Source organism: Heterodontus francisci, chromosome 23 (assembly GCF_036365525.1).
Source record: "Heterodontus francisci isolate sHetFra1 chromosome 23, sHetFra1.hap1, whole genome shotgun sequence".
Taxonomy (NCBI): Eukaryota; Metazoa; Chordata; class Chondrichthyes; order Heterodontiformes; family Heterodontidae; genus Heterodontus; species Heterodontus francisci.
Window position 1 is genome coordinate 48,833,670 of NC_090393.1, and position 27,473 is coordinate 48,861,142.

General features: G+C 43.3%; 1 protein-coding gene across 1 annotated transcript in view; it reads left to right on the plus strand.

Annotated features, from left to right (window-relative positions):
* The window catches only part of sppl3 (signal peptide peptidase 3), a 287,681-nt gene that overhangs the window by 158,026 nt on the left and 102,182 nt on the right, over positions 1-27,473 (plus strand). The window contains exon 4 of the mRNA XM_068055206.1: positions 12,758-12,877. Coding sequence (XP_067911307.1) covers positions 12,758-12,877 — 120 coding nt within the window. The remainder of the gene's footprint in view (positions 1-12,757; positions 12,878-27,473) is intronic.

Consider the following 27,473-nt stretch of genomic DNA (forward strand, 5'->3'; position numbering starts at 1 on the left):
TATATACAGTCTCCCACCATTGGGGTTCGCCTAGCCATTGTATTACCTGTATTCTGAGGTCATTGTTCTGCATCATTTTTACTCGGCTGTGTTTGCTGACAACGCAGCTACTAGGTGACGCAGTACTGGCACACGCGCAAATGTAGCCTCATCGGCTGCAACATCTCAGGTAGCTGCCAGTAATAAAAATGGCGCTGTTCAATTTGACAGAAAAAATGAATTGAACCCAAATCCCCATACCCCTCAATGGCTGTACTCACTGCCTCCACCCCCCCCCCCCCCCCCCCAAACAAACAAAAGTACCCCGCTCCCACTCGCGATCGTCACTTCTCCGCTCCGCCCTGCGATTGCTGCCTCAATCGCCACATTCAGTTTCTCTCTTCTCTGCTACCAGCCTTCTCACCGCTTCATCCAGCCATTCTCTCCCACGCACGTCTGCTCGCCGCTCTCACTCCTCGCCTCGTTGCCCAGAGTGGAGGGCAAGAGCAAGCGGTGAGATGGAGCGGCGAGAATGGCGTGAGGGAGCAGGGAAGAGAAGTGGCGATTGAGGCGCCAATTATGCGAGGGAGTGAAGAAAAGAAGCGGCTATTGAGGCGCTGATTGCGGGAGGGAGTGGGGTACTGTTGGAGGGGATGGAGGTGACGATCGCGGTCATTGAGGGTTGAAGCAACACTCTGACATCATTACGTGGTGACGTTGACGCGCACATGCGCAGACCCATACTGGCAAGCAGGCAAATGTTTGGACGCACTGATGTCGGCGATTGCTCTGTTTTGCGTTGCCAGGAAACATTTTGTTTTTACTAAGTGTTTCTGTGAGATGGTGACCTTTCTATTCCAGGCTGCAGTACTGACTGCTGTGCCAATACCCAAACATTCACCTTCCTTGAGTTTAACTCACTTAATTGGGATGGCAACATCCATGGCCCAATTACACAGGTCATGAAAGCATCACATTACATTCATTGCAATGCCACATTCCTTCCATCAATTCTCCAGCTCTACTTACCTGTATCCATCTTGTGGATAATTCTTAAATATTATTTTCCTAGTCCTTCAGCTGTCTTTCTGAACTTTAATTTTACTCCCTCTGACCATTACCAATGTGTTTAATTTATCCTGATTATTGTAAAGTCATTTTCTCTATGGAATATGTGTCGATGCCATGGTAATTTAAAATGTTGTCTCACTCTACTGGCCGCATTAACCATTTCATGCCATGCTGTTGGTCTAGGTGCGACGTATGTCTGAAACCCATTCTTCAGAGCATTTCCCCAGGCATATTAGTTGCTTCGCATGTAACATATCACATCTGCATTCTTACACTGGTATCCCAATATTATGCGACACCCTTCCAACTCTCAGGTGATCTTGCCAGAAGATCAAAAAAAGTGGGGGGTGGGGGGGGTGGGTGGCGGTTCGTCTGAGATCTTTGCTTATCTCCCCTGCATGGTCCTGATGTCTCAGGTAGTGGCCAGACTATCAAATGTGGTTCTCTTTAAAAAGAACCTCATAGGCAAGTATACAAATATCTCCAAGAGAAAATATCAAATTACTAGTCTTATTTACACTTTCCTGCCTTCACTGGAAAGTTCTCGACTTCTTGGAATTTCTACGCTATATTAATTTAATGGTTTGAATTCTAATTTCACCATTGTTTGTCCCCAAAATTCCTTTGTTAGCTCTTGCATCAGTCAGATCTGACTTCCAATTCCCATTAATTATAATTCTGTTTCATTTATGAGCCCTGAAGAAACTTTACGTATAGTCCACTATTCATATCTTTAAAACAGAAATCAGACTCTTCGATGTGTTTCCTGGCCTTACCATATTTTGTTTGTTTGCTCTTTATCTTAGATGACATTTTAGTTTCTTAAAAGTAACTTGCTAAGTTACATTAGACTTTTAGCATCTCAAAATTATCTAAATTCAAATAAAGATGTTGCTGGTTAATGTTCCATTGCTTTCCCCCCCCAAAAGAAACTTATTTCTCTATATTCATAGAAACCACTTAGACTTTTTAAAAAAACTTTTCTAAATTTGATAATCCCCTTAAACATCAAAGGAAAACATCTTCATCAGGGAATACGGTATTTTAAATTAAACTCCAGTTGGTTCCAAGCTTTTAACATCCTTTGTAAGAGTTTCTAATGAGCAATCATTTAAAATTCAAAACTGCCAGTGTTATATGAGTGAGCCTTATATCTGGAATTAAAGACTCCCTCTTACAAAGACATGATAAGTTGGAAGTTCATTCCAGTTTTCCCAACTTAACAGGTCAGTTAGCCATAATAATTTGAAGTTAATTCAGACCAATGCTTATTAACCCCACACACAGGAGAATAGCACGTGCTTTTTTAAAAGAAAAGGTAAAATGTAATTTTCAAATGACTGTCATCAAACCAAAAAACTAAAGAAGTTATTTAACATTCTTACAACAAAAGACTGAGCACCAGCCTCTTAAACTTTAAAGAGACAGAATCTTTCCCGTATCTCCTTTATTTATCCTTTCTGTCCCTTAAACCAATTTCCAATTCCTGACGTTTGCTAAAAACAGTTAGTAAGACATGTTTTAAACTGCAAAAAGGCAATAGCAGATTTTAAAACTTGGGCTCAATTAAAGCAAAGTGTTTAAAACTTCAAGTTGGATTTCTGCCAGACATCTTCAAGGCTGAAGTTTTTCTCTTACAAAATTGTTCATTGCTTTCTCATTGTTGCAAAATAAAATTTAAAATAAAACATTACATCAGCATCTCTAATTTAAAGCTTAATTGTTTTTATATCCCATTTCTGGGTACGCAATCTTGACTTGAAATGAATACATTCAACAATTACATTCACAATTTTTAATTCCAAACAACTTAAAATATTGATTCCTGTAATGGGCTATGGATTCAAAGTACCAATAATCTACATTCAATTTCTAGTCCCGAGCCAAAGGAACATAAAGGTTCAACTAGTTCACAACCAAAACATGATTTGAGGTTCCCACAGAAATATATATGTGCGGAAATTGAACGAGTAACAGACTCATACTTTCAACATAAAGCCAGACCATAAAGGCTTAATGACTATTAGCTCTACAGAACACAAACTGCACAGCTAAGGACTACAGAACACAAACTACGCAAATAAGGACGTTAATTTGTGAAAGCGTCCAACATTCATACAGACTCGAAGACAGTAACTTGCTTTTACTCACTTTACATTTCACTAAAATTTTCTTGTTTAAGTTGTCCCTCTTTCCTCAACCTGATACCTCTCACTTTCCCACTCCTGCTCTCACTCTTCTAACGCATGTAACCTTTCTCTTCTCTTGGGTCCTTAACCCTGTGCACAAGATTCTTCACCTTTGGGAACAACCACTAAGCATCCCACCATGGCCAGTCCACCGGTTGGGGTGTCTAAACACAATTCGCAAGGCTCTTCACCTCGGAGAAGTATCTGCTGAGCTTTCTCCCCCCAGCCTGCCCGTCGGCTGTCGTCGATACTAGATTATCTGCTTACCCTTTTTCCTCGTTCAGTCGCTCTGACTCTATTCAAATGTTAGTGATCCCTGAGGTCCCAAGGAGGCATCAGCGGTCAGTCAGTCCTAACTAAAAGTGGGGTGGTATTAAAATGTACTCATCCTCTGGTGTCTGCCATCCACGGGACTCTCCTTCAGTCAGGCCCATCAGTGGATCCTGCCAGCTACGCCAAGTTGTTGTGGGACAAAAGCCATTTCCGAGTCGGGAGTGAGCTGAACTGAGAAAAATCTTTATTACAAACTTGTAGGGGAGAGCCTTCAGCATGCCAAAATGTCTCAAAAAATCAGGGTTACAGCAGAGATATTAATACAATAACTTGATGCCAAATTAATACAACTGGTTACTCATATGCCCATATTTGGTTATCATACTATTGCTTGTACACTTCTTTTCAACACTTTACAATACTAGTTTTTCTTTGCAATTTCGTCCTCCTCAATTTATCTTTTACAACAGATAGACAGGCCAAGGCCTCTTGGTGGAACAGGTTCAGCAAAAGAAAAACATTTTCAGCTGTGTGAACCTTAGTAACCCTAATAACCTTTCATTTTCTAAATCAGATAGGGATGGTGTGCCACAACTACAACAGATGGGAGTTGGCTGTCCGCATTGCGATTTTGGGCAACCACATCTGCAGCAAGTGTCTACATCTTGAGGAACATCAGCTCAGCATTATTGAGTTGAAGTCTGAGATGCGGACATTGCAGGGCATCAGGGAGGGGGAGAATTACCTGGGCACTTTGATCCAGGCGGTAGCCACACCCTTAGATTAGAAAGTGGTACAGGCCTGGTTAATGGTCATGGGCAGGAGGGTGTGTCTGTGAGTCAGTCAGGAAGGGGTCCCCAGGTGCTGAAAGAGCCTCTGCCTTTATCCAACATTGAGGTTCTTGCTGCCTATGTAGACGTCTGCAGGGTGGATGAGCAAACTGACCATGGCATTATGGCACCATTCATGTGGGGGTATTGAAAAGGAATGTGATATCGTCAGGGGGGTAGATACTGTTCTATGCAGCTATGACTAGGAGTTCCGATGGTTGTGTTGCCTGCCTGGTGCCAGGGTTAAGGACATCTCAAAGCTGGAGAAGAATTTGTAGTGGGAGGAGACGGATCTAGTTGTCATGGTCCATGCAAGAATCAGTGCCATAGATGCAACGAGGAATGAGGTTCTGCCTAGTGAGTGTGAGGAGCTAGGTTCTCAATTAGTAAGCAGAACCTCAAAGGTAATAATATCTAGATTATAACCATGTGCAAATTAACATAGGGTCAAACTGATCAGACAGTTGAATGCATAACTCAGAGGGGTGTGGGAGATGGGTTTCGGTTCATGGGTTACTGACATCAGTATTCAGGAAAGAGGGAGTTGTTCTGTTGGGACTGGCTCCACTTAAACCCAGCTAGGACCAGTATCCTGGCGAATTGAATAACTAGGACTCTTGGAAGGGCTTGAAATTAAAAAGGGGGTCGGGGGAAACGTTCAGCTAAGGGAAAATTTATAAATCTAAAGTGAGAAGTCAAGGCCATAGAGTAATGTAGTGATTTAGGTAAAGATAAATGGAGTGTTGACAGGAAAGGACCATGTTTAACGGTAATTGTGCATCAGTGAATAAGGTCAAATGAGGGGAAAAAATGATAACGAGTTAAAACTGAAAGGCACTTTATCTGAATATTCGAAGCATTTGTAACAAGGTTGATGAATTAATGGCACAAATAGAGATAAATGAGTTTTATCTAATAGCCATAACAGAGACATGGTTTCTAAGCGAGAGACAAAATGGAAAAGGGGTGGGGGGGTGGGGGGTGAGGGCAGTGCTGGTAGCCCTGATAAAGGTTGACCCAATGACCATATTGAGGAAGGATTTTGGCTTGAAAGAGCAGGAAGTAGATTCTGTATGGGTTGAGGTGAGAAATAACAAGGGGCAGAAAACTCTGATAGGTCTAGTTTATAGGCCCCTTAACAGCAGTTTTACGGCTGGACACCGTATTAATCAAGAAATAAGAGGAGCTTGTATTGTAATAAAGGAAATGCAATAATCATGGGGACATTAATCTTCATATAGATGGAACAAAGCAAATTGGCAAAACTAGTTTGGAGACTGAGTTCCGGAAATGCATTTCAGACAGTTTCCTGTAAGGGTAGGTTTTGGAACCAGGGAAATGGCTATTTTGGATCATGTCTTTAGTAATGAGACAGAGCTAATTAGTAATCTCATAGTAAGGGATCCTCTGGGAAAGAGTGATCATAATATGATGGAATTTCACATGATGTTCAAAAGTCATGTACATAAATCTGAAACTAGAGTCTTAAAGCCAATTATATAGATATGAGCGCTGAGTTGGCTAAAATAGATTGGGAAATTAGATTAAAAGATATCACAGTAGATTTGCATTGGCACACGCTTAAAGCAATATATCTCAGTTCTCAATGAAAATGCATTCCATTGAGAAATGAAAACTTGATCTGAAAAGTGATCTATCCATGGCTAACTCGAGCTTAGGGGTAGTTTTAAATTAAAAGAAAAGGCTTTAATATTTCCGGGAAGAGTAGCAAGACTAAGAATTGGGAATTGGAAACCTGCTAGGAGGAGAAAATAGAATATAAGGGTGAACTAACAAGAAATATCAAAACAGATTGTGAGAGCTTTGACAGGTATGTAAAAAGGAACAAAGTAGCAAACAAAGCAGACAATATCCCAGCAATACTACTGAAGACTTGTGCTCCAGAACTAGCTGCGCTCCTAACTGGTACAACACTGGTATCCACCTGACAATGTGGAAAATTGCCCATATGCATCCTTGCCACAAAATGCAGGACAAATCTAAACCAGCCAATTACTGCCCCATCAGTCTGCTCTCAATTATCAGCAAGGAAGGTGTCCTTGACAGTGTGATCAAGCAGCACTTACACAGCAATAGCCTGCTCACTGGTGCTCAGTTTGCATTCTGCCAGGGTCACTCAGCTCCTCATCTCATAACAGCCTTGGTCCAAACATGGACAAAAAAGCTGAACTCAAGACAGGAGGTGAATGTGACAGTGTGACTGCCCTTGAATCAAGGCAGCAATTGACTGAGTGTGGCATCAAGGACCCCTGGCAAAATTAAAGTCAATGGGACTCTGGGAGAAAACTCTCCACTAGTTGGAGTCATGCCTACTACAAAGGAAGATGGTTGTGGTTGTTGGAGGCCAATCATCTCAGTCCCAGTACATCGCTGCCGAAGTTCTTCAGGGTAGTGTTCCAGGCCCGACCATCTTCAATTGCTTCATCAATGACCTTCCCTCCATCATAAGATCAGAAGTGGGGATGTTTGCTGCTGATTGCACAATGTTCAGTGCCATTTGCAACTCCTCAAGTACGGAAGCAATCTGTGTCCATATGCAGCAAGACCTGGATAACATTGAGGCTTGGGCTGATAAGTGGCAGTAACGTTCATGCCACACAAGTGCCAGGCAGTGACCATCTCCAACAAGCAAGAATCTTAACCATCTCCCCTTGACATTCATTGGCATTGCCATCACTGAAACCCCCACTATCAACATCCTGGGGGTTACTATTGACCAGAAACTGAAATTGACCAGCCATATAAATACTGTGGCTACAGGTGCAGGTCAGAGGCTGGGAATTCTGCAGCAAGTTACTCCCCACCTGACTCCCCAAAGCCTGTCCACCGACAAGGCACAAGTCAGGAGTGTGATGTAATACTCTCCACTTTCTTGGATGAGTGCAGCTCCAACAATGCTCAAGAAGCTCGACACCATCCTAGACAAAGCAGCCCACTTTATCAGCACCCCATCCACAACTTGAACATTCACTCCCTCCACCACCAACGTACGGTGGCAGCAGTGTGTACCATCTGCAAGGTTCACGGCAGCAACTCACCAAGGTTCCTTTGATAGCACCTTCCAAATCCGCAACCTGTACCACCAAGAAGGACGAGGGCTGCAGACGCGTGGGAACACTACTGTCGTAGCCACACGCCATCCTGACTTGGAACTATAACGTCATTTCCTCACTGTCCCTCTGCTTAATTATCTCCTTATCCTGCGTTTCTTTATACACTTTGCAATTTTATCTGCCTTTTTTCTTTGTCACTCAATATTTTCCATCTCTTCCCTTTTCAGTCTTTCATTGTCCTGTTTTCTCCAGCCCTACATCCTTGTTCAGCTCTAAAATACCTCTTCCTGCATACTCTTCATTCTTTTGACTCTGTCCTCTGTGCATCTTTGCCTCATCATAGGTGGCTGCGCCTTCAGCCGCCTAGGCTGCTTGCTGTGGAAATGCATCCTTTAAACCCCTTTGTCTCTCCACCTCCCTGTCTTCCTTTAAGGCCTTTCTTAAAACTACCTCTTCACCCCATCAGTAGCTTCATCTTTATTTTGGTAATTTTTGTCTGATTGCGCCCCTGAGACGGGCCTTGGGATAACATTCTATGTTAAAGGTGCTGTGTAACTGCAAGTTGTTCTAGAGTTATTTTTGGGATAAACTATCATCATTTTGCTGTGTCCTTTCCTTCAAGCAGTTCTGTCTTTTTGAGTCCTTCACATAGCATTTCATTCCTTCAGTGTGTGCTTTCCTATAATGCAATTTCTTAATACTCTGGTTCTGTCCTTGTTTCACCTTTAAAATGAACAACTTTGAGCAAAGGTTTCCTTACTCAACTTGGCTGAATATTCTTTCATCGTTAGCTAGGAGCCAATTCCGTGTTCCCTTCCCCTGTGGGTTTCCTCACCATTGATTTAAGATAAAATGATTGAAATACTTCCGTGCACTTCTTTGCACATACATATTGTTCCCAAAGTTGTGTTGGGCCCAGTCAGGTAGATTAAAAAGCCAGAATTACAGCTGTTCGTTTCATGGGATTTTTTCAGTTTTATTTAATGACTGGATGAAAATCAAGTGGAAAGTAGAGATTATAGTGGCTGGGCTGATTGTGCAGCAGGTGGCTTATTGAAAAATCACAGGTGCACGGTCAGGGCTTAACACCCATTGACTAACTCTTTCTGATGCCTGAGAGCCCAGCATCTACAATTTAAGTAGTCCATGCAAACAGAGATGACTTATCCATCTGCCTTTCCAGTAGCTTCTGTACATGAGTGTGGGATGTGGATTTTTGTAGGTTTCCCCAATAAAAAGACAGCAGAGAGTCTCTTTCTACCTGCAATAGCAAATTTAAAGTAACTATAATGCTGGCAAGCTGTAAACTGTCAAAAGAAATATTAAAGCCCAGGAAAGACACTTTTTCTACTAAATCATGTTTAATTAAGACAAAAACAAAATACTGAAGATTCTTGAAATCTGAAACACTCAGCAGGCCTGTGAACAGTAAGTTGTCATTTCATGTCTAAAGAATCTGAACTTGTATGCAGTTTTTTTTAATTTAGTGATCAGGCTTTGGAACAAAGTTTTCCCTCAGCAGTTAATGGCCTTGAACCTTCTGGAGTGCAAACTTTGAATTGATTCATGTAGTCCTGGGACACTGGAGACAAAGATGCAGCTAAGAGGCAGAGAGATCTAGGAGACTGAAGTGATATTGTTTGCAAATTCCAGTGGTGGGGGGTGGGCGCAGCTTGAATACTGACCACACAAGCCATAGAAGGATTGAAATAAAATTAACATGTATTTATCTTGCCTTGTCTTAGTGTATTGAAAAGAAAATGTACTACTTGTACACTATAGAAGGGGACTTGGAACAAAATCCTTTGAGATTCACTGAAGTTGAGATATTTGGAAAGTTGGCAAGTCTGACAGTTTTTGACTGAAAACTGGTTAGGAATGATTTAAAAATCAATTAAAGCTGAAAACAAATAGCTTTGTTATATACAGAGAACAGGAATAGCCTGAGCTGCTCTAACCTTGTTAAAAATTTGAGGGGAAGATAGTAATAATGAAATTTCAGGATGCAGGAGCTGCTACATACTATGTGACAGCAACTGAACTCCGAATGTTAGATTGTTATCTTGAAATAAATTCAGGGCATCTGCTTAGATTCAAAAAATATATAGGCCTTGAAATTAGATTTTGTTATTGGTGTATCACATTCAGTGCATTTGTATGAAACAGTGCTGGTAAAGAAAGACAATTTATGCAAATTAGTGTCCGTACTCTTAATTTACACAATGCTAATTTTATTTGTCAGACAGCTCCATAAACCCCTTAAAACTTTCGTTCTTTTCATTTTATGTACCAGTGATGAATATAATGATGAATTAAATTTCACTTCTCGCATCGTAGAAGGCAGTGTTTTCACCACAGTAAGTGCTGTTGCGTACATTAACAGGTCACTTCACTGAGTGTGTACTTAACTGTCCTTACTGAAAAACAAAATTTTGTGATGTAATCATGTAGTTACAAGAATCTATTCTGCAGCAAATTTATTGCTTTAAATATGTTTAACTTTATAGGGCTGGCAGCCTGATGGGTTCACTTGAAGGATGAAATCAAACTGGCTGAAAGGCCAAATAGAATAAAATTTACATTTCCAAATTGAGAAAGGTAGCTGGAAAATAACTCTTCTGAAGGGATCATTCCCTCCACAACAACCTGTTCTACTCCTCCATTACCCCCACCACCTCGTCCCCTTACCACGGCACCTTCTGCTGCAATCACAGGAGTTGTAATACCTGCCCATTTACCTCCTCTCTCCTCGCTATTCAAGGCCCCAAACACTCCTTTCAGGTGAAGCAGCGATTTACTTGCACTACTTTCAATTTAGTATACTGTATTCGCTGCTCACAATGTGGTCTGCTCTATACTGGGGACACCAAACGCAGATTGGGTGATTGCTTTGTGAAACACCTCCGCTCAACCCGAAAGCATAACCCCGGGCCATTTCAATGCATCTCCCTGCTCTCTCATGCCCACATCTCTGTCCTGGGATTGCTGCAGTGTTCCAGTGAACATCAACGCAAGCTCGAGGGACAGCACCACATTTACCGACTAGGCACTCTACAGCCTGACTGACTGAGCATTGAGTACAGTAATTTCAGAGCATGACGGGGCCCCCCATTTTTATTTTTAGTTATTCTTTTTTCTTTTTTATTTGTTTGTGCTTGGGGCCAGGACTGTTCATTTTTCTGTCAATTAACACCCTCTCTGTACTAATACTTTGTCTTTCACCACACCGTTAACATACTGTTTGCCTTTGCTCCATGACCTTCGGGTCAGTCATTCTCTGTGACCTTGTCCTGCCAACACCTCTTTTGGTATCTCTTGCCCCAGCCCCGGCTTTATTTGCTTAAAACCCATTACATTTCTAATATTTGTCCCTTCTGATGAAGGGTCACTGACCTGAAACGTTAACTCTGCTTCTCTCTCCACAGATGCTGCCAGACCTGCTCAGTATTTCCAGCATTTCTTGTTTTTATTTCAGATTTCCGGCATCTACAGTATTTTGCTTTTATTATTATGGAAGATAACTCTTGCTGCTCTGCGAACAAGTTTAGGCAGCCAGTTATTGTTCAGTTCAGGGGCTGTTGATGAGGTTACAACTTGACAGTGTCTTCTGTAGTTATTGCATAAAATCACATCTGGAAATTAACTTGCAATTATATGAACACTTACATTCTGGACTTTTGGTTAAGTGGAATAAATACCCCATTGTGCTCTAAGATAATGAATCATGCTAAGGATAATTCCTCGGATGCTAATGACCTTTGATTCCGTGCTCAAGTAGTTATTTTTCTATGCGAACATGCTCCAAAACAGACTTGATCTAGTCTATGCTCCTTGTTCCAAGAATTTTTATTATATTCGTTCGCGGGATGTGAGCGTTGCTGGCTAGGCCAGCATTTATTGCCCATCACTAATTGCCCTTGAAAAGGTGGTGGTGATCTGCCTTCTTGAACCGCTGCAGTCCTTTGGGTGTAGGTACACCTACAGTGCTGTTAGGAAGGGAATTCCAGGATTTTGACCCAGCAACAATGAAGGAACGGCGATATAGTTCCAAGTCAGGATGGTGTATGGCTTGGAGGGGTACTTGCAGGTGGTGGTGTTGCCATGCATCTGCTGCCCTTATCCTTCTAGGTGGTAGAGGTCGCGTGTTTGGAAGGAGATGTCAGGCTGTTGCTTGACTAGTCTGTCGGCTGCTCTCCCAATTTTGGCACAAGCCCCAAGATGTTAGTAAGGAGGACTTTGCAAGGTTGACAGGGCTGGGTTTGCCATTGTCGTTTCAGTGCCTAAGTCAATACTAGGCCGTCCGTCCAGTTTCATTCCTTTTCTTAAACCTCGTAGCGGTTTGATACAAGTGAGTGGCTTGTTAGGCCATTTCAGAGGGCATTTTAAGTGTCGACTGCATTGCTGTGCATCTGGAGTCACATGTAGGCCAGACAAAGTAAGGACAGCAGATTTCCTTCCCTAAAGGACATCAGTGAACCAGATGGGTTTTTACAACAATCGACAATAGCTTCATGGTCACCATTAGACTAGCTTTTAATTCCAGATTTATTAATTGAATTGAGATTGCACCATCAGCCGCGGTGGGATTCAAACCCATGTCCCCAGCGCATCAACCTGGGCCTCTGGATTACTAGTCCAGTGACATTCCCACAATGCCACTACCTCCCCTCAAATATGTGGCTTTTCCAGCTCTAATTAAAATAACAAAATTATGAGAAACTTTCCAGTTGTATACAACGCATTTGACTGAAATTGTAAGCTTGCATTTTACCCATAAAATGTGTGTGTAATTCTTTGGCTTATTTGCCCAAAGGTGATGGGTGTATTAGTGTATGAATGCACTGTTGGGTTTGGTATTGCACTGCAATATCTGACTATAAAGCCAGTACTACGCTAGACTTGTTCCATAATTGCTTAGGGATAACTTTTAAACATATATTACTATGTTTACAATTTTTTTTGTAATACACAAAAGGCTTTATCGCCCGTTATCTGCATTTACATATGGCAAAATGTGCCGTGGTTTGTACTTTATGTTGCCTAATTTTCCTTGTGGATGAATTGCTGTAACAAGCTATACAACTGTTATACACTGTGTGCTGGTCTCTGTGCAGCCACTTTCCCCTCTCATCAACCACGTTCTTCTGTAAAATATAAAAATAGAAAAACATCTCTCCCAAAACTAAGAGTTGGGGTGAGCTACAGACATGTATGGAGGGAACCCTTCTTGGTACTGACATTGTCTTTGGCTCACAAGTACAAATACAATCTTCACCTATTACAAGATTTGTCAAAATAATTTTGTTGCAAAACTCTAACTAGTTGTTTGTTTGTTTTCTAGGTATCCAGACCATAGACTCTACGCAAGCTCTGTTTCTTCCAGTAGGAGCATCAGTGTCTCTCTTAGTGATGTTCTTCTTCTTTGATTCTGTTCAAGTAGTGTTTACAATATGCACTGCAGGTATGATTTAGGGTAGTATGTTTGAGAAATGTGTATATTGCTTTTATATCTTTTAATATTTGTGCATAACACAAAATTTGGCTTGTCATGGGTGTTAAAGGTCCTAAACTAACTGCAGAAGGTGTTGGATGCAGATAAAACTGCTTAGTGCCAAAAATTTAGTGATTTGAATGGCCCTTGAGTTGATTTTGGGCCAATAAACAACTTATATTTATTTAACACCATTAACCTTAACCTTTGGGTGGCACAGTGTCGCAGTGGTTAGCACCGCAGCCTCACAGCTCCAGTGACCCGGGTTCGGTTTTGGGTACTGCCTGTGCGGAGTTTGCAAGTTCTCCCTGTGACCACGTGGGTGCTCCGGTTTCCTCCCACAGCCAAAGACTTGCAGGTTGATAGGTAAATTGGCCATTGTAAATTGCCCCTAGTGTAGGTAGGTGGTAGGAGAATGGTGGGGATGTGATGGGGAATATGGGATTAACGTAGGATTAGTATAAATGGATGGTTGATGGTCGGCACAGACTTGGTGGGCTGAAGGGCCTGTTTCAGTGCTGTATCACTCTGACTTTATAACATTGAAAAACATCCCAAAATGCTTCGTAGAGACATAATCAAAAATGGATGCTGAATCAAAGGAGGGATGACCAACAATTTGGCCAAAGAGATGGGTTCTGAGGAGGATCTTAAAGGAGGAGAGGGAAGTGGAAAAGCAGAGGGGTTTATGGAGGGAACTTGAAAACAAGGGTCCTAGGTGACTGAGGGTATGGCTGTCAATTGTGAGGTGAAGAGAGGGATACACAAGGGGTGATACGAGAGGCCAGAGTCAGAGAGACATTAAACTTGGCTTTTCACCACTTTCCCTAGTCTCAGATAAAGTACTAAACACTTCAAATTCTACAGTTCTACACACAGACCCGCATTGAACTGGTAGCTCATTATTAAGAACTTAACAAAATGTCTTCAACAGATATAAGTAGAAAAATGTTCTTGGTTTCTTTTAATAAAGATCAATCTAATAAAATCATACCAGTTGCAGTCTTGTCTTGCCCAGTAAAATTATGCAACTAACCTCATACATGAATACATCAAAAAGGCTGGATAAAGACATACTGGTCCATTGCGCATGCGCTATGTTGTCATATTGTCATTTCTGTACACCATCACCTCATCCGTCCTGCCCCACCCAGACAGTCATGCAATTTCCTGGGCAAAGGCTTTAGGAAATAACACTGAAATTTCACTTACACCCCTGCAGACGATCAAACAAGCTCCAAAAGATAATGCTTATGTAACTTATATTGGTGTCCTCTTCCTCTCTGACCTATCAAGCTCAAAAAACTTTGGACCAAGTCTAAATTTTTCATGATTTTGTTTAATCTGCTCTGAGTCTACCCATTTTTAGAGATTAGAGAGATTAGAGATACAGCACTGAAACAGGCCCTTCGGCCCACCGAGTCTGTGCCGAACATCAACCACCCATTCATACTAATCCTACACTAATCCCATATTCCTACCAAACATCCCCACCTGTCCCTATATTTCCCTACCACCTACCTATACTAGTGACAATTTATAATGGCCAATTTACCTATCAACCTGCAAGTCTTTTTGGCTTGTGGGAGGAAACCGGAGCACCCGGAGAAAACCCACGCAGACACAGGGAGAACTTGCAAACTCCACACAGGCAGTACCCGGAATCGAACCCGGGTCCCTGGAGCTGTGAGGCTGCGGTGCTAACCACTGCGCCACTGTGCCGCCATTTGTGGAGTGAAAAGACTGGCTCTCTTAAACTATCGTGGTAACTGCCTTTAAAGTGGATATCTGTTTAGTGACTGTTTTCTGCAGCTTCTTTCACACCATCTGAAGGGGACTGAAGCTGAAGCAGTATTAAAGCTGGGGCCTGACCAAGGCCTTAGACAAATATAAGTACTACTTGTTTAATATTTAATTATCCTGGAAAAGCATTCTAACTCCTTATTCATTTGTGCAATAGCCTCATGGCAGTGATTACAGACCTTCAATGACACCAAACTAAATTGGTGATCCTTTAAGATCATTACTGTTCTACTCGCTTTCATCCTCTCCCTTCCCGGCCTAGAGTTGGTTTAAAAATTGCCATTTGTACCAACCATGCCTGGCAATTTACCACTAGCAAACCAATGCCTTTCAAATCATCTTCCTCCCATTAAGTCCTCTTATTGAATTAGCACATTTTGTCAGTGTACACTCCATTCTGGAATCATGTATAATTAATGTATTGCAGAGCCTTCGCGCTTTGTCTGTGTGCATAATTTGGGCACTGTTATCAGCCAGAGAGTCCTTTATCCTTATATTGGCGAATCAAAGTTTCACTGTCGTCTGAAACTGCCTCTTATGAAGTATGTAGTATTTAACAGAAAGTCCATAGGAGAAATTGAGAAAGAACTGCCTAGAAACATCTCAAGCAATACCTGTCATTAAGTTTACAACTCTCAAAACATGAATAAAGCTGGATTTGAGGAAACATCAACTTGGAAATGGGAAAACCAAAAAGACAGGTGCTCAACTAAAGAAGCACACACCAGCTCAAAAGAAATCCAGAGATGAGCATCAAGATAATGCCAGTAATAAAAACATTACACAAATAGTCCAGACCTAATTAAACAGAAAAGTAATTTGGGCAACCAAGATTATTTTTAACCACCATCACAAAAGAGGAATTGATTAACAGGAATGATCAAAATAGCTCAACAAACTGCAGGGGATGAAAGTCCCACAGCCAATTTGAATTTGTGGTTTCATCAAGCAAGCCATCCACTCCTGACAGTGACGTTAAAGGATAAAAATTATATTTAATTACAAGTGTGAAAGGCATTAAATATTTGCTTAGTTTAAAAAATAATTATTACTCCCTTCATTGCACTAACCCGTTATACATGCACAATAACATTTTTACTTGCATTTATTTATCTTACCTTTTCCCTTTTTCTTGAAAACACCCTTTTTTCATGTAAGCATATTGACTGTTACGATATGTAAATTGCATCTCTTACAAACTGCTTTTTACTCTTCGCTACATTTAGAGTAGCGTAGTTGTAAAAATTGTGTCCTCAGTACCTTGCTCTATGGCAGTGAGGCCTGGACAACATATGTCAGCCAAGAGCGACGTCTCAATTCATTCCATCTTCGCTGCCTCCGGAGAATACTTGGCATCAGGTGGCAGGACCGTATCTCCAACACAGAAGTCCTCGAGGCGGCCAACATCCCCAGCTTATACACACTACTGAGTCAGTGGCGCTTGAGATGGCTTGGCCATGTGAGCCGCATGGAAGATGGCAGGATCCCCAAAGACACATTGTACAGCGAGCTCGCCACTGGTATCAGACCCACTGGCCGTCCATGTCTCCGCTTTAAAGACGTCTGCAAACGCGACATGAAGTCATGTGACATTGATCACAAGTCGTGGGAGTCAGTTCCAGCATTCGCCAGAGCTGGCGGGCAGCCATAAAGGCGGGGCTAAAGTGTGGCGAGTCGAAGAGACTTAGCAGTTGGCAGGAAAAAAGACAGAAGCGCAAGGAGAGACCCAACTGTGCAACAGCCCCGACAAACACATTTTTCTGCAGCACCTGTGGAAGAGCCTGTCACTCTAGAATTGGCCTTTATAGCCACTCCAGGCGCTGCTCCACACACCACTGACCACCTCCAGGCGCTTACCCATTGTCTCTCGAGACAAGGAGGCCAAAGAAGGAGTTGTAAAAATTATTGATCATGGTATAATGCCTGCAGGAAACCACTACATTTTGAGTTAAATTTGAGAAGTGGAAAATATGCTGTATAGGCTTACCAAAGTTATTTCCAATTTAAAACAAATTCACAGAAACAAAAAGAATAGCTTGCACTTGTATAGCACCTTGAAGGTAGAAAATGTCCCAAGGTATTTGAGAGCCAAAATGTTGCACTACAGCATTTGTAACAGAACAACTAGAAAAGGTCTGCAGGAGGTTAATCAGACTTTACAAATGTTCAGCTTTGTGTGATTATAATTAAACCGCGTAGTAAAGCGTGCTTTTAGCTTTGCTTACAGTTTCTTTAAATGAATTGGGTGAGCCTTCTCTTATTGCTTTGTAAACAATTTTGTCATCTGAGGTACATTTCAAGATAAGATATTTCTGTAGCATGTGTGAGCCTTTAAACACCCTTAGACTTCAATGCATTCAAAATGTTTATTCAGTCTCGATGCTAAAACAGTTTAGCACTAAAGATCAGATTTCAGTCAGATTTTCCCTTTTGAAATTCAGGTAATTTATTTAAAGTTGAATAAAAATAATGGTAGCAGTCTTCATACTTCAGTCATGGGCTAATGGCTGGTAACAGTTGTATATAAACTAAAAACTAAAGCAGATTTTAAAAAAAACTAAAGACCAGTTGGAAATTTAAAAAACAAATTAAAATCTAATTAAATAAAATAGAGATGCAGGGCCAGGCGATGTGTTGTACCTGCATGATGTGGGAGCTGGTGGACCACATTGTGGTTCCTAGTGACCACATCTGTAGCAAGTGTTGGCTGCACAAGGAACTCCGGCTCAGAGTTGATGAGCTGGAGTCTGAGCTTCGCACACTGCGACACATCAGGGAGGGGGAGAGTTAACTGGACACTGTGTTTTAGGAGACAATCACACCCCTTAGATTAACTACCTTGAATTCGGCCAGTGGTCAGGGACAGGAGGGTGTAACTATGAGTGAGGCAGGTAGAGGGATCCAGGAGGTAGTGTTGCAGGAGCCTCAGCCCTTGTCCAACAGGTTCGAGATTTTTGCTCCCTGTGTGGACGAGAGCAGGGACTGTAGGGAGGATGAGTAAACTGACCATAGCACCATGGTACAGGGAGCCATTCAAGTGGGGGGAGAAAAGAGAAATATAGTCATATTCGGGTATAGTATAGTTAGGGCATAGACACTGTTCTCTCTTTGGCCAGGATCGAGAGTCCCGAAGACTGTGTTGCCTGTCTGGTTCCAGGGCTCAGGATATCTCATCTGGGCTGCAGAGGAACTAGGAGTGGGAGGGGAATGATCCAGTTGTCATGGTCCATGTAGGTACCAATGATATAGGTAGAACGAGGATAGAGGTTCTGCTGAGGGAATATGAGCAGCTAGGGGCTTAATTAAAAAGCAGAAGCAAAAAGGTAATAATCTCCGGATTACTACCTGAGCCATGAGCTAATTGGCACAGGGTCAATAAGATTGAAGAGGTAAATGTGTGGCTCAAAGATTGGTGTGGGAGAAATGGGTTCGAATTCGTGGGACATTGGCACCAGTACTGGGGAAGGAGGGAGCTGTTCCAATGGGACGGACTCCACCTGAATCATGCTGGGACCAGAGTCCTGGCAAGTCGTATAACTAGGGCTGTAGATAGGGCTTTAAACTAAATAGAGGGGAGGGTTCACGTGCATGGAAAATTAGGAAGTCACAGTTGGAGGAGACGTTATCAGTGCAGGTTAGCGATTAGGCTGATTGTTACCAGAAAATAAAAGGAGTGACAGAATGTGTGAATGTCATATTGCACCAAGGAATTGTACAAGAATAGGGAAATTTAATAATAGAACAAACTTGAAGGCTTTGTATCTGAATGCACGAAGCATTCGGAATAAAATAAATGAGTTAACAGCGCAAATAGAGACGAATGGTTATGATTTAGTGGCGATTACTGATACGTGGTTGCAGGGAAACGAGGTTTGGGAGCTGAATATCCAAGGGTACTCAGTATTTCAGAAGGATAGGCAGGAAGGAAAAGGAGGTGGTGTAGCTTTGTTAGTGAAGGAAGAGATCAGTGCTGTAGTGAGACATGATAGAGGCACTGGTGATCAAGACATAAAATCAGTCCGGGTAGAAATAAGAAATAGCAAGGGAAAGAAGTCTCTGGTGGGAGTAATCTATAGGTCCCCAAACAGTAGTTCCGGTGTGGGGCACAGTATAAACCAGGAAATACTGGGGGCTTGTATGAAAGGTACGGCAATAATCAGGGGTGATTTTAATATGCATATAGACTGGTTTAGTCAAATTGGCAAAGGTAGCCTCGAGGGAGAGTTCATTGAATGTATTAGAGATTGTTTTTTGGAGCAAAATGTTGTAGAACCAACCAGGGAGCAGGCTATTCTAGATTTGGTATTGTGTAATGAGGTGGGATTAATAAATGATCTCATAGTTAAGGATCCTCTAGGGAAAAGTGATCATAGCATGCTCGAATTTCAAATTCAGTTTGAGAAACTGGAGTCCCACACTAGAGTTCTGGAATTAAACAAAGGTAATAATATAGGCATGAGGACAGATTTGGCCCTAGTGGACTAGGCAGGGAGACTAAAAGGTAGGACAGTTGATGAGCAGTGGCAGATGTTTAAGGAGATATTCAATTCCTCCCAACTAAAATATATTCCAGAGAGGAAGAAAGATTGTCAGAGGGGGAAAAAACATCCATGGCTAAGCAAGGAAGTTAAGGATAACAAAGACAAAAACTAAGGCATACCATATTGCAAAGGCCAGTGGCAGGCTGGAAGATTGGGAAACTTTTAAAGATCCACAAAGGGTTACTAAAAAGGTAATAAAAAGAGCAAAGGTAAATTATGAAAGAAAACTAGTGCAAAATATAAAAAGGAATAGCAAAAGCTTCTATAAGTATATAGTACTGCTCATCAACTGTGCTACCTTTTAGTCTCCCTTCCCAGTCCACTAGGGCCAAATCTGTCCTCATGCCTATATTATTACCTTTGTTTAATTCCAGAACTCTAGTGTGGGACTCCACTATAAGTATGTACCTGTCAGGCAGGGAGGAAGTTGTCGAGCGAGGGAGCCGTGGTTTACTAAAGAAGTTGAAGCGCTTGTCAAGAGGAAGAAGAAGGCTTATGTTAGGATGAGACGTGAAGGCTCAGTTAGGGCGCTTGAGAGTTACAAGCTAGCCAGGAAGGATCTAAAGGGAGAGCTAAGAAGAGCAAGGAGAGGACGCGAGAAGTCATTGGCAGATAGGATCAGGGAAAACCCTAAGGCTTTCTATAGGTATATCGAATAAAAGAATGACTAGAGTTAGATTAGGACCAATCAAGGACAGTAGTGGGAAGTTGTGTGTGGAATCAGAGGAGACGGGGAAAGCGTTAAATGAATATTTTGCGTCAGTATTTACAGTAGAGAAAGAAAATGTTGTCGAGGAGAATACTGAGATTCAGGCTACTCGGCTAGATGGGATTGAGGTTCACAAGGAGGAGGTGTTAGCAATTTTGGAAAGTGTGAAAATAGATAAGTCCCCTGGGCCAGATGGGATTTATCCTAGGATTCTCTGGGAAGCCAGGGAGGAGATTGCAGAGCCTCTGTCCTTGATCTTTATGTCGTCATTGTCGACAGGAATAGTGCCGGAAGACTGGAGGATAGCAAATGTTGTCCCCTTGTTCAAGAAGGGGAGTAGAGACAGCCCTGGTAATTATAGACCTGTGAGCCTTACTTCGGTTGTGGGTAAAATGTTGGAAAAGGTTATAAGAGATAGGATTTATAATCATCTAGAGAAGAATAAGTTCATTAGCGATAGTCAGCACGGTTTTGTGAAGGGTAGGTCGTGCCTCACAAACCTTATTGAGTTTTTCGAGAAGGTGACCAAACAGGTGGATGAGGGTAAAGCAGTGGATGTGGTGTATATGGATTTCAGTAAGGCGTTTGATAAGGTTCCCCACGGTAGGCTATTGCAGAAAATACGGAAGTATGGGGTTGAAGGTGATTTAGAGCTTTGGATCAGAAATTGGCTAGCTGAAAGAAGACAGAGGGTGGTGGTTGATGGCAAATGTTCATCCTGGAGTTTAGTTACTAGTGGTGTACCGCAAGGATCTGTTTTGGGGCCACTGCTGTTTGTCATTTTTATAAATGACCTGGAAGAGGGTGTAGAAGGGTGGGTTAGTAAATTTGCGGATGACACTAAGGTCGGTGGAGTTGTGGATCGTGCCGAAGGATGTTGTAGGGTACAGAGGGACATAGATAGGCTGCAGAGCTGGGCTGAGAGATGGCAAATGGAGTTTAATGTGGAAAAGTGTGAGGTGATTCACTTTGGAAGGAGTAACAGGAATGCAGAGTACTGGGCTAATGGGAAGATTCTTGGTAGTGTAGATGAACAGAGAGATCTTGGTGTCCAGGTACATAAATCCCTGAAGGTTGCTACCCAGGTTAATAGGGTTGTTAAGAAGGCATATGGTGTGTTAGCTTTTATTAGTAGGGGGATCGAGTTTCGGAGCCACGAGGTCATGCTGCAGCTGTACAAAACTCTGGTGAGACCGCACCTGGAGTCTTGCGTGCAGTTCTGGTCACCGCATTATAGGAAGGATGTGGAAGCTTTGGAAAGGGTGCAGAGGAGATTTACTAGGATGTTGCCTGGTATGGAGGGAAGGTCTTACGAGGAAAGGCTGAGGGACTTGAGGTTGTTTTCGTTGGAGAGAAGGAGGAGGAGAGGTGACTTAATAGAGACATATAAGATAATCAGAGGGTTAGATAGGGTGGATAGTGAGAGTCTTTTTCCTCGGATGGTGATGGCAAACACGAGGGGACATAGCTTTAAGTTGAGGGGTGATAGATATAGGACAGATGTCAGAGGTAGTTTCTTTACACAGAGAGTAGTAGGGGCGTGGAACGCCCTTCCTGCAGCAGTAGTAGACTCGCCAACTTTAAGGGCATTTAAGTGGTCATTGGATAGACATATGGATGAAAATGGAATAGTGTAGGTCAGATGGTTTCACAGGTCGGCGCAACATCGAGGGCCGAAGGGCCTGTACTGCGCTGTAATATTCTAAAACAAAAAAAAAGGGAAGAGTAGGTAAAGTGAATGTTGGTCCCTTGGAGGATGAGACTGGGGAGTTGATAGAGGGGAACACAGAAATGGCGGAGGCACGAAATCAATATTTTGCCTCAGTTTACACGGTGGAGGGCACTAGTACCATCCCAATAGTAACAGGTAATGCAGAGGTTATAGAAAGAGAGGAACTTAGAACAATCATCAGTAGGAAAAAAGTACTGAGCAAACTATTGGGATTGAAGGCAGACAAGTCCCCAGGGCCTGATGGCCTACATCCTAGGGTCATAAAGGAAGTGACAGCGGAGATAGTGGATCCATTGGTTATAATAATCCAAAATTCCCTGGATGCGGGAAAGGTTCCAGTGGATTGTAAAAATGCTAGTATAACGCCCTTATTCACAAAGGGAGGGAGGCAGAAAGTGAGAAACTATAGACAAGTTAGTTTAACATCTGTCATTGGGAAATTATTAGAATCCATTATTAAGGACGTAATAACAAAACATTTAGAAAGTCAAAATGCAATCCATCAAAGTCAGCATGGTTTTGTGAAGGGTAAATTGTGTTTGAGTAATTTGCTAGAGTTCTTCGAAGCTGTAACAAGCAAAGTGGATAATGGGGATCCTGCAGATGTTGTATATCTGGAGTTCCAGAAGGCATTTGATAAGGTGCCACACAAAAGGTTAATACACAAGGTAAGTTCACATGGGGTTAGGGGCAAGTTATTAGCTTGGATAGAGGATTGGCTAACCAACAGAAAACAGATTCGGGATAAATAGGCCTTTTGCTGTTTGGCAAGATGTAACTAGTGGGGTGCTACAGGGTTCGGTCCTTGGGGTCCCAACTATTTACAATCTATATTAATGACTTGGATGCAGGGATAGAAGGTACTATAGCCAAATTTGCAGATGACACTAAAATAGGTGGGATAGTAAGTTGCAATAAAGAAATAAGAAATTTACAAATGGATATGGTTAGGTTAGGTGAATGGGTCAAAATTTGCAGATGGAGTTTAATGTGGATAAGTGTGAGGTCATCCATTTTGGTAGGAAGAATAGAAAGGCAAATTATTATCTAAATAGGGAGAAACTTCAGAGTGCTTCAGTGCAGAGGGATCTGGGTGTCCTTGTGCATGAATCGCAGAAAACTAGTATGCAGGTACAGCAGGTAATAAGGAAGGCAAATGGAATTTTGGCATTTATTGCTGAAAGAATAGAGTATAAAAGTAGGGAAGTGTTGCTGCAACTGTACAAGGCATTAGTGAGACGGCACCTGGAATATTGCGTACAGTTTTGGTCCCCTTACTTGATAAAGGATGTAGTTGCATTGGAGGCAGTTTAGAGGAGGTTCACTAGATTGATTCCAGAGATGGGGGCTTTTCTTATGAAGAGAGGTTGAGCAGTTTAGGACTTTACTCTCTGGAGTTTAGAAGAATGAGAGGAGATCTAATTGAAGTATATAAGATGATTAAGGGGATGGACAAAGTAGATGCAGAGAGGATGTTTCCTCTTGTGGGGCAATCTAGAACGAGAGGTCATAGTTTTCGGATAAGGGGTAGCAGATTTAAAACAGATGAAGAGAAATTACTTCTCTCAAAGGGTCGTGAATCTGTGGAATTCACTACCCCAGCGTGTGGTAGATGTCAGGACATTGAGTAAATTTGAGGAGATAGACAGATTTTTAGTTAGTAATGGATTGAAGGGTTATAGAGAATGGGCAGTAAAGTGGAGTTGAGGTCGAGATGAGATCATCCATGATCGCATTGAATGGTGGAGCAGGCTTGAGGGGCTGAATTGCCTCCTCCTGCTCCTAGTTCTTATGTATTTAATTCCTGGAGCTTTCTGTATCCCTACTGGAATTCTAAGCACTGCCTGCACTGTCCGGGACAGATTATATGCATAAAGGTGGCAACACGGCGGGGAGCCAGTCATGGCCAGCCCATTCTATTAGGTGGGCTCCATGAAAGGGAAAGTGCTCATTGGGGTTCTTGGCCATTGGAATACAGGTGCCGTTAGGTCAGCAGAGGTTGCAAGGAGAATGGTCTGTATGTGCTCGGGCAGCGCAGGGGGTCGTCACCTTCCTGGCATTGTAGTGGCATAAGAGCAGGGGACAAGCCTTCCAAACACAATTGGAATTCCATCTGAGCACATGAAAGGCAGCAGCTAGCAATGGGAGCACGACATTCTGATCAATGGCGATGAGGAGCAACATGTCCTGCAGGAAGGACATGGCCCCATGCATTAGGAGGACAGAGAAGAGGGACGAGGGGCAGGAAAGCAACGGATTTATACTTCCAGCATAGCTACCTTGAGATGAGCGAGAAACAGTGTCAAAGGAGACTACAACGATCCAGGCAGATGATCACAGAGATTTGTGCCCTCATTGTTTCTTAGCACTGCTTGCCATGCCCTGGAACTTCTTTGTCTCTGGCTCCTTTCAGGGATCAGCTGTGGAACTTGGTGGTATCTTGCAAGTGGTTACTGGTGCCCTCTTTGTGGAAGCTGGCAATAATTACAATTCCTAACAGAGCCTTGCAGGCACAGAGGTCAGTGGATTTTGTCTCCATCGTTGGATTCCTGCAGGTGCAAGACATCATTGATTATACCCATGTGGCCATCAAGACACCGACTAACTGGCCATTAAGATTCATTAATCGGAAGGGCTTCCACTCCCTCAACGTTCAACTGTCTGCGATCACGACAGGAGTTTCCTGCATGTGTGCGCTCGCTTTCCTGGCCACTGCCGTGACTACTTCATCCTCTGCCAGTCCAGAGTACTGCAGGTCTTCATTCCATCACCCTCCACAGGGAGGTGGCTGGGGCTGGTCGGGGGCTTGAGGGTCTCTTCAGGATGCCAAATGTCAGAGGTCATTGATTCTGGCTCGGTTCAGCTGAGCCCCTCTGACCCCTCCATGGTATGAAACTCACTTTTAACTGCCTCTGAGAACACATCCATTGAAGACTCAGCCTGGAACAGCCCAACTCTTAACTGCCAATGAAGGATGCACTTCGGCCCAGAGGTTTCACTGTCACTGTTTACAGATCCTTACTCCCTTCACCAACTCATCCATCTTCTCCTCTACCACCATTACTAAAGGAAGGCTCACAGAGTTGTTCTTGTCAGTATTTACATGGTGCTCCGAAAGACAAAAAGTGTACATTTACAAGTGGAAGAGATCCCAGTGACCACCTCAATGCAATGTGGTGGCCTCCACTGTCGGCCACTTCTGTGGGGTGCTGTCCTTGTGGCCTTGGAGGAGGTGGTGGAAGCCGGCTCACTTGTATTCACTTGCATCTGAGATGCACGTGGAGGTGCCAATGAGGGTACCTCCAGAAGTTGCTGCCCTGCCGTTATTGCTGGGTCAGGCTCTGTAATGGGGCCCTGCTGTGCCGATGCTCCCTCAGTCAGAGGGGTCAAGGAGGCTGATGATGATGGTGTCCCATGAGGGGTGGCACCCACATCCTCCTTGGTGACTGCATCAGCCGTCTGCTGGTGCTCCAGATAGCTGGGTGGGTGGGGCGCACCAGCTGGGGCACAACTGGCATCCCCGTGCCATCAATGCCACTGACCTTTCAAGGCTATATAGTGTGGCATGCATTCTGTGAACATCAGTGCACAGTTCCTGCAAGTACTCCAAATGCTGCCACATATGTCCATGAGGTTGGCCCCACACTCAGTGGAGGAGCTCATGAGCTCAAAGCCCTGAGCCATGCTGGCGCATATGACCTGGATGGACTCCTCCATTCTCAGCCCATAACTGCTCGCTACCTCAGGGAACTCTGATATGTGGAAGCATATTGTCACGCTCAGGCGAAATGCAGCAATTGAAAATACAGGACGCAACTTGAAGTGTTATAAAAATGGACATTTCTTTAAAAGAGGACAGGGGGGAAGGTGGTGGCATAGTGGTAATGTCACTAGACTAGTAACCCAGAGGCCCAGGCTAATGCTCTGGGCACATGACTTCGAATCCCACCACAGCAGATGGTGGAATTTGAATTCAGTTAATACATTTGGACTTAAAAGGTTAGCCTAGTGGTGATCATGAAACCATTGTCGATTATTGTAAAAACCCATCTGATTCACGAATGTCCTATAGGGAAGGAAATCTGCTGTCCTTACCTGATCTGGCCTGCATGTGACTCCAGACTCAGAGCAATGTGGTTGACTCTGAACTGCCCTCTAAAATGGCCAAGGAAGCCACTCAGTTCTATCAAAAAGCTACAAAGTTTGAGGTATGAAACTGGATGGACCACCTGGCATCAAGCTAGACACCAGAAACGACAATAGCAAACCCAGCTCCATCGATCCTGCAAAGTCTTCCTGACTAACATTTGGGGGCTTGTGCCAAAATTGGGAGAGTTGTCCCACAGACTAGTCAAGTAGCAGCCTGACGGTCATACTCACGGAATCATACATTGCAGATAATGTCGCAGACACTACCATCACCATCCCTGGGTATGTCCTGTCTGACTGGCAGGACAGACCCACCAAAGGTGGTAGCACAGTGGTATACATTTGGGAGGGAGTTGCCCTGGGAGTCCTCAACATTGACACCGGACTCTATGCAGTCTCATGGCATCAGATCAAACATAGGCAAGGAAACCTTCTGGTTACCACCTATTGCCCCTCCCCCCTCAGCTGATGAATCAGTGCTTCTCCATGTTGAAACAGCACTTCAAAGAAGCACTGAGGGTAGCAGGGGCACAAAATGTACTCTGGGTGGGGTACTTCAATGTCCATAACCAAGACTGGCTTGGTAGCACCACGACTGACCAAGCTAGCCAAGCCCTAAAGGACATAGCTGCTAGACTGGTCTGCGGCAGGTGGTGAGGGAAAAACATACTTGACCTTGTACTCGCCAATCTATCTGTTACAGGTGCATCTGTCTATGGCAGTATTGGTAGGAGTGGCTACTGCACAGTCTTTGTGGAGACAAAGTCCCATCTTCGCACTGAGGGTACCCACCATCGTGTTGTGTGGCACTACCACTGTGCTAAATGGGATGGATTTCGAACAGTTCTACCAATTCAAAACTGGGCATCCATGAGGCACTGTAGGGCAGCAGCAGAATTGTATTCAACCACAATCTTTAACCTCGTTGCCAGTCATATCCCCCACTCTACCATTACCATCAAGCTGGGGGATCAACCCTGGTTCAATGAAGAGTGCAGGAGGGAATGCCAGGAGCAGCACCAGATGTACCTAAAAATGGGGTGTCAGCCTGGTGAAGCTGCAACACAGGGTTACTTACATGTCAAACAGCAGAAGCAGCATGCAATAGACAGGATTAAGTGTCTCACAACCAGGGGATCAGATCTATGCTCTGCAGTCCTGCCACATCCAGTCGTGAATGGTAGTGGACAATTAAACAACTGACAGGCGGAGGAGGCTCCACAAGTACCTCCATTCTTAAAGATGGGGGAGCGTAGCACATCAGTGCAAAAGACAAGGCTGAAACTTTTGCATCCATCTTCAGCCAGAAGTGCCGAGTGGATGATGCATCTCTGCCTCCTCTTGAGGTGCCCAGCATCACAGATGCCAGTCTTCAGCCAATCCAATTCACTCCACATGATCTCCAAAAACGGCTGAAGGCACCGGATACGGCAAAGGTTTTGGGCCCTGACAGCATTCCAGCAATAGTACTGGAGACTTGTGCTCCAGAACTAGCTGCACCCCTAGCCAAGCTGTTCCAGTGCAGCTACAACACTGGCATCTGCCCAGCAATGTAGAAAATCGCCCAAGTATGTCCTGCATACAGAAAGTAGGACAAATACAACCTGGCCAATTACCGCCATGTCAGTCTAC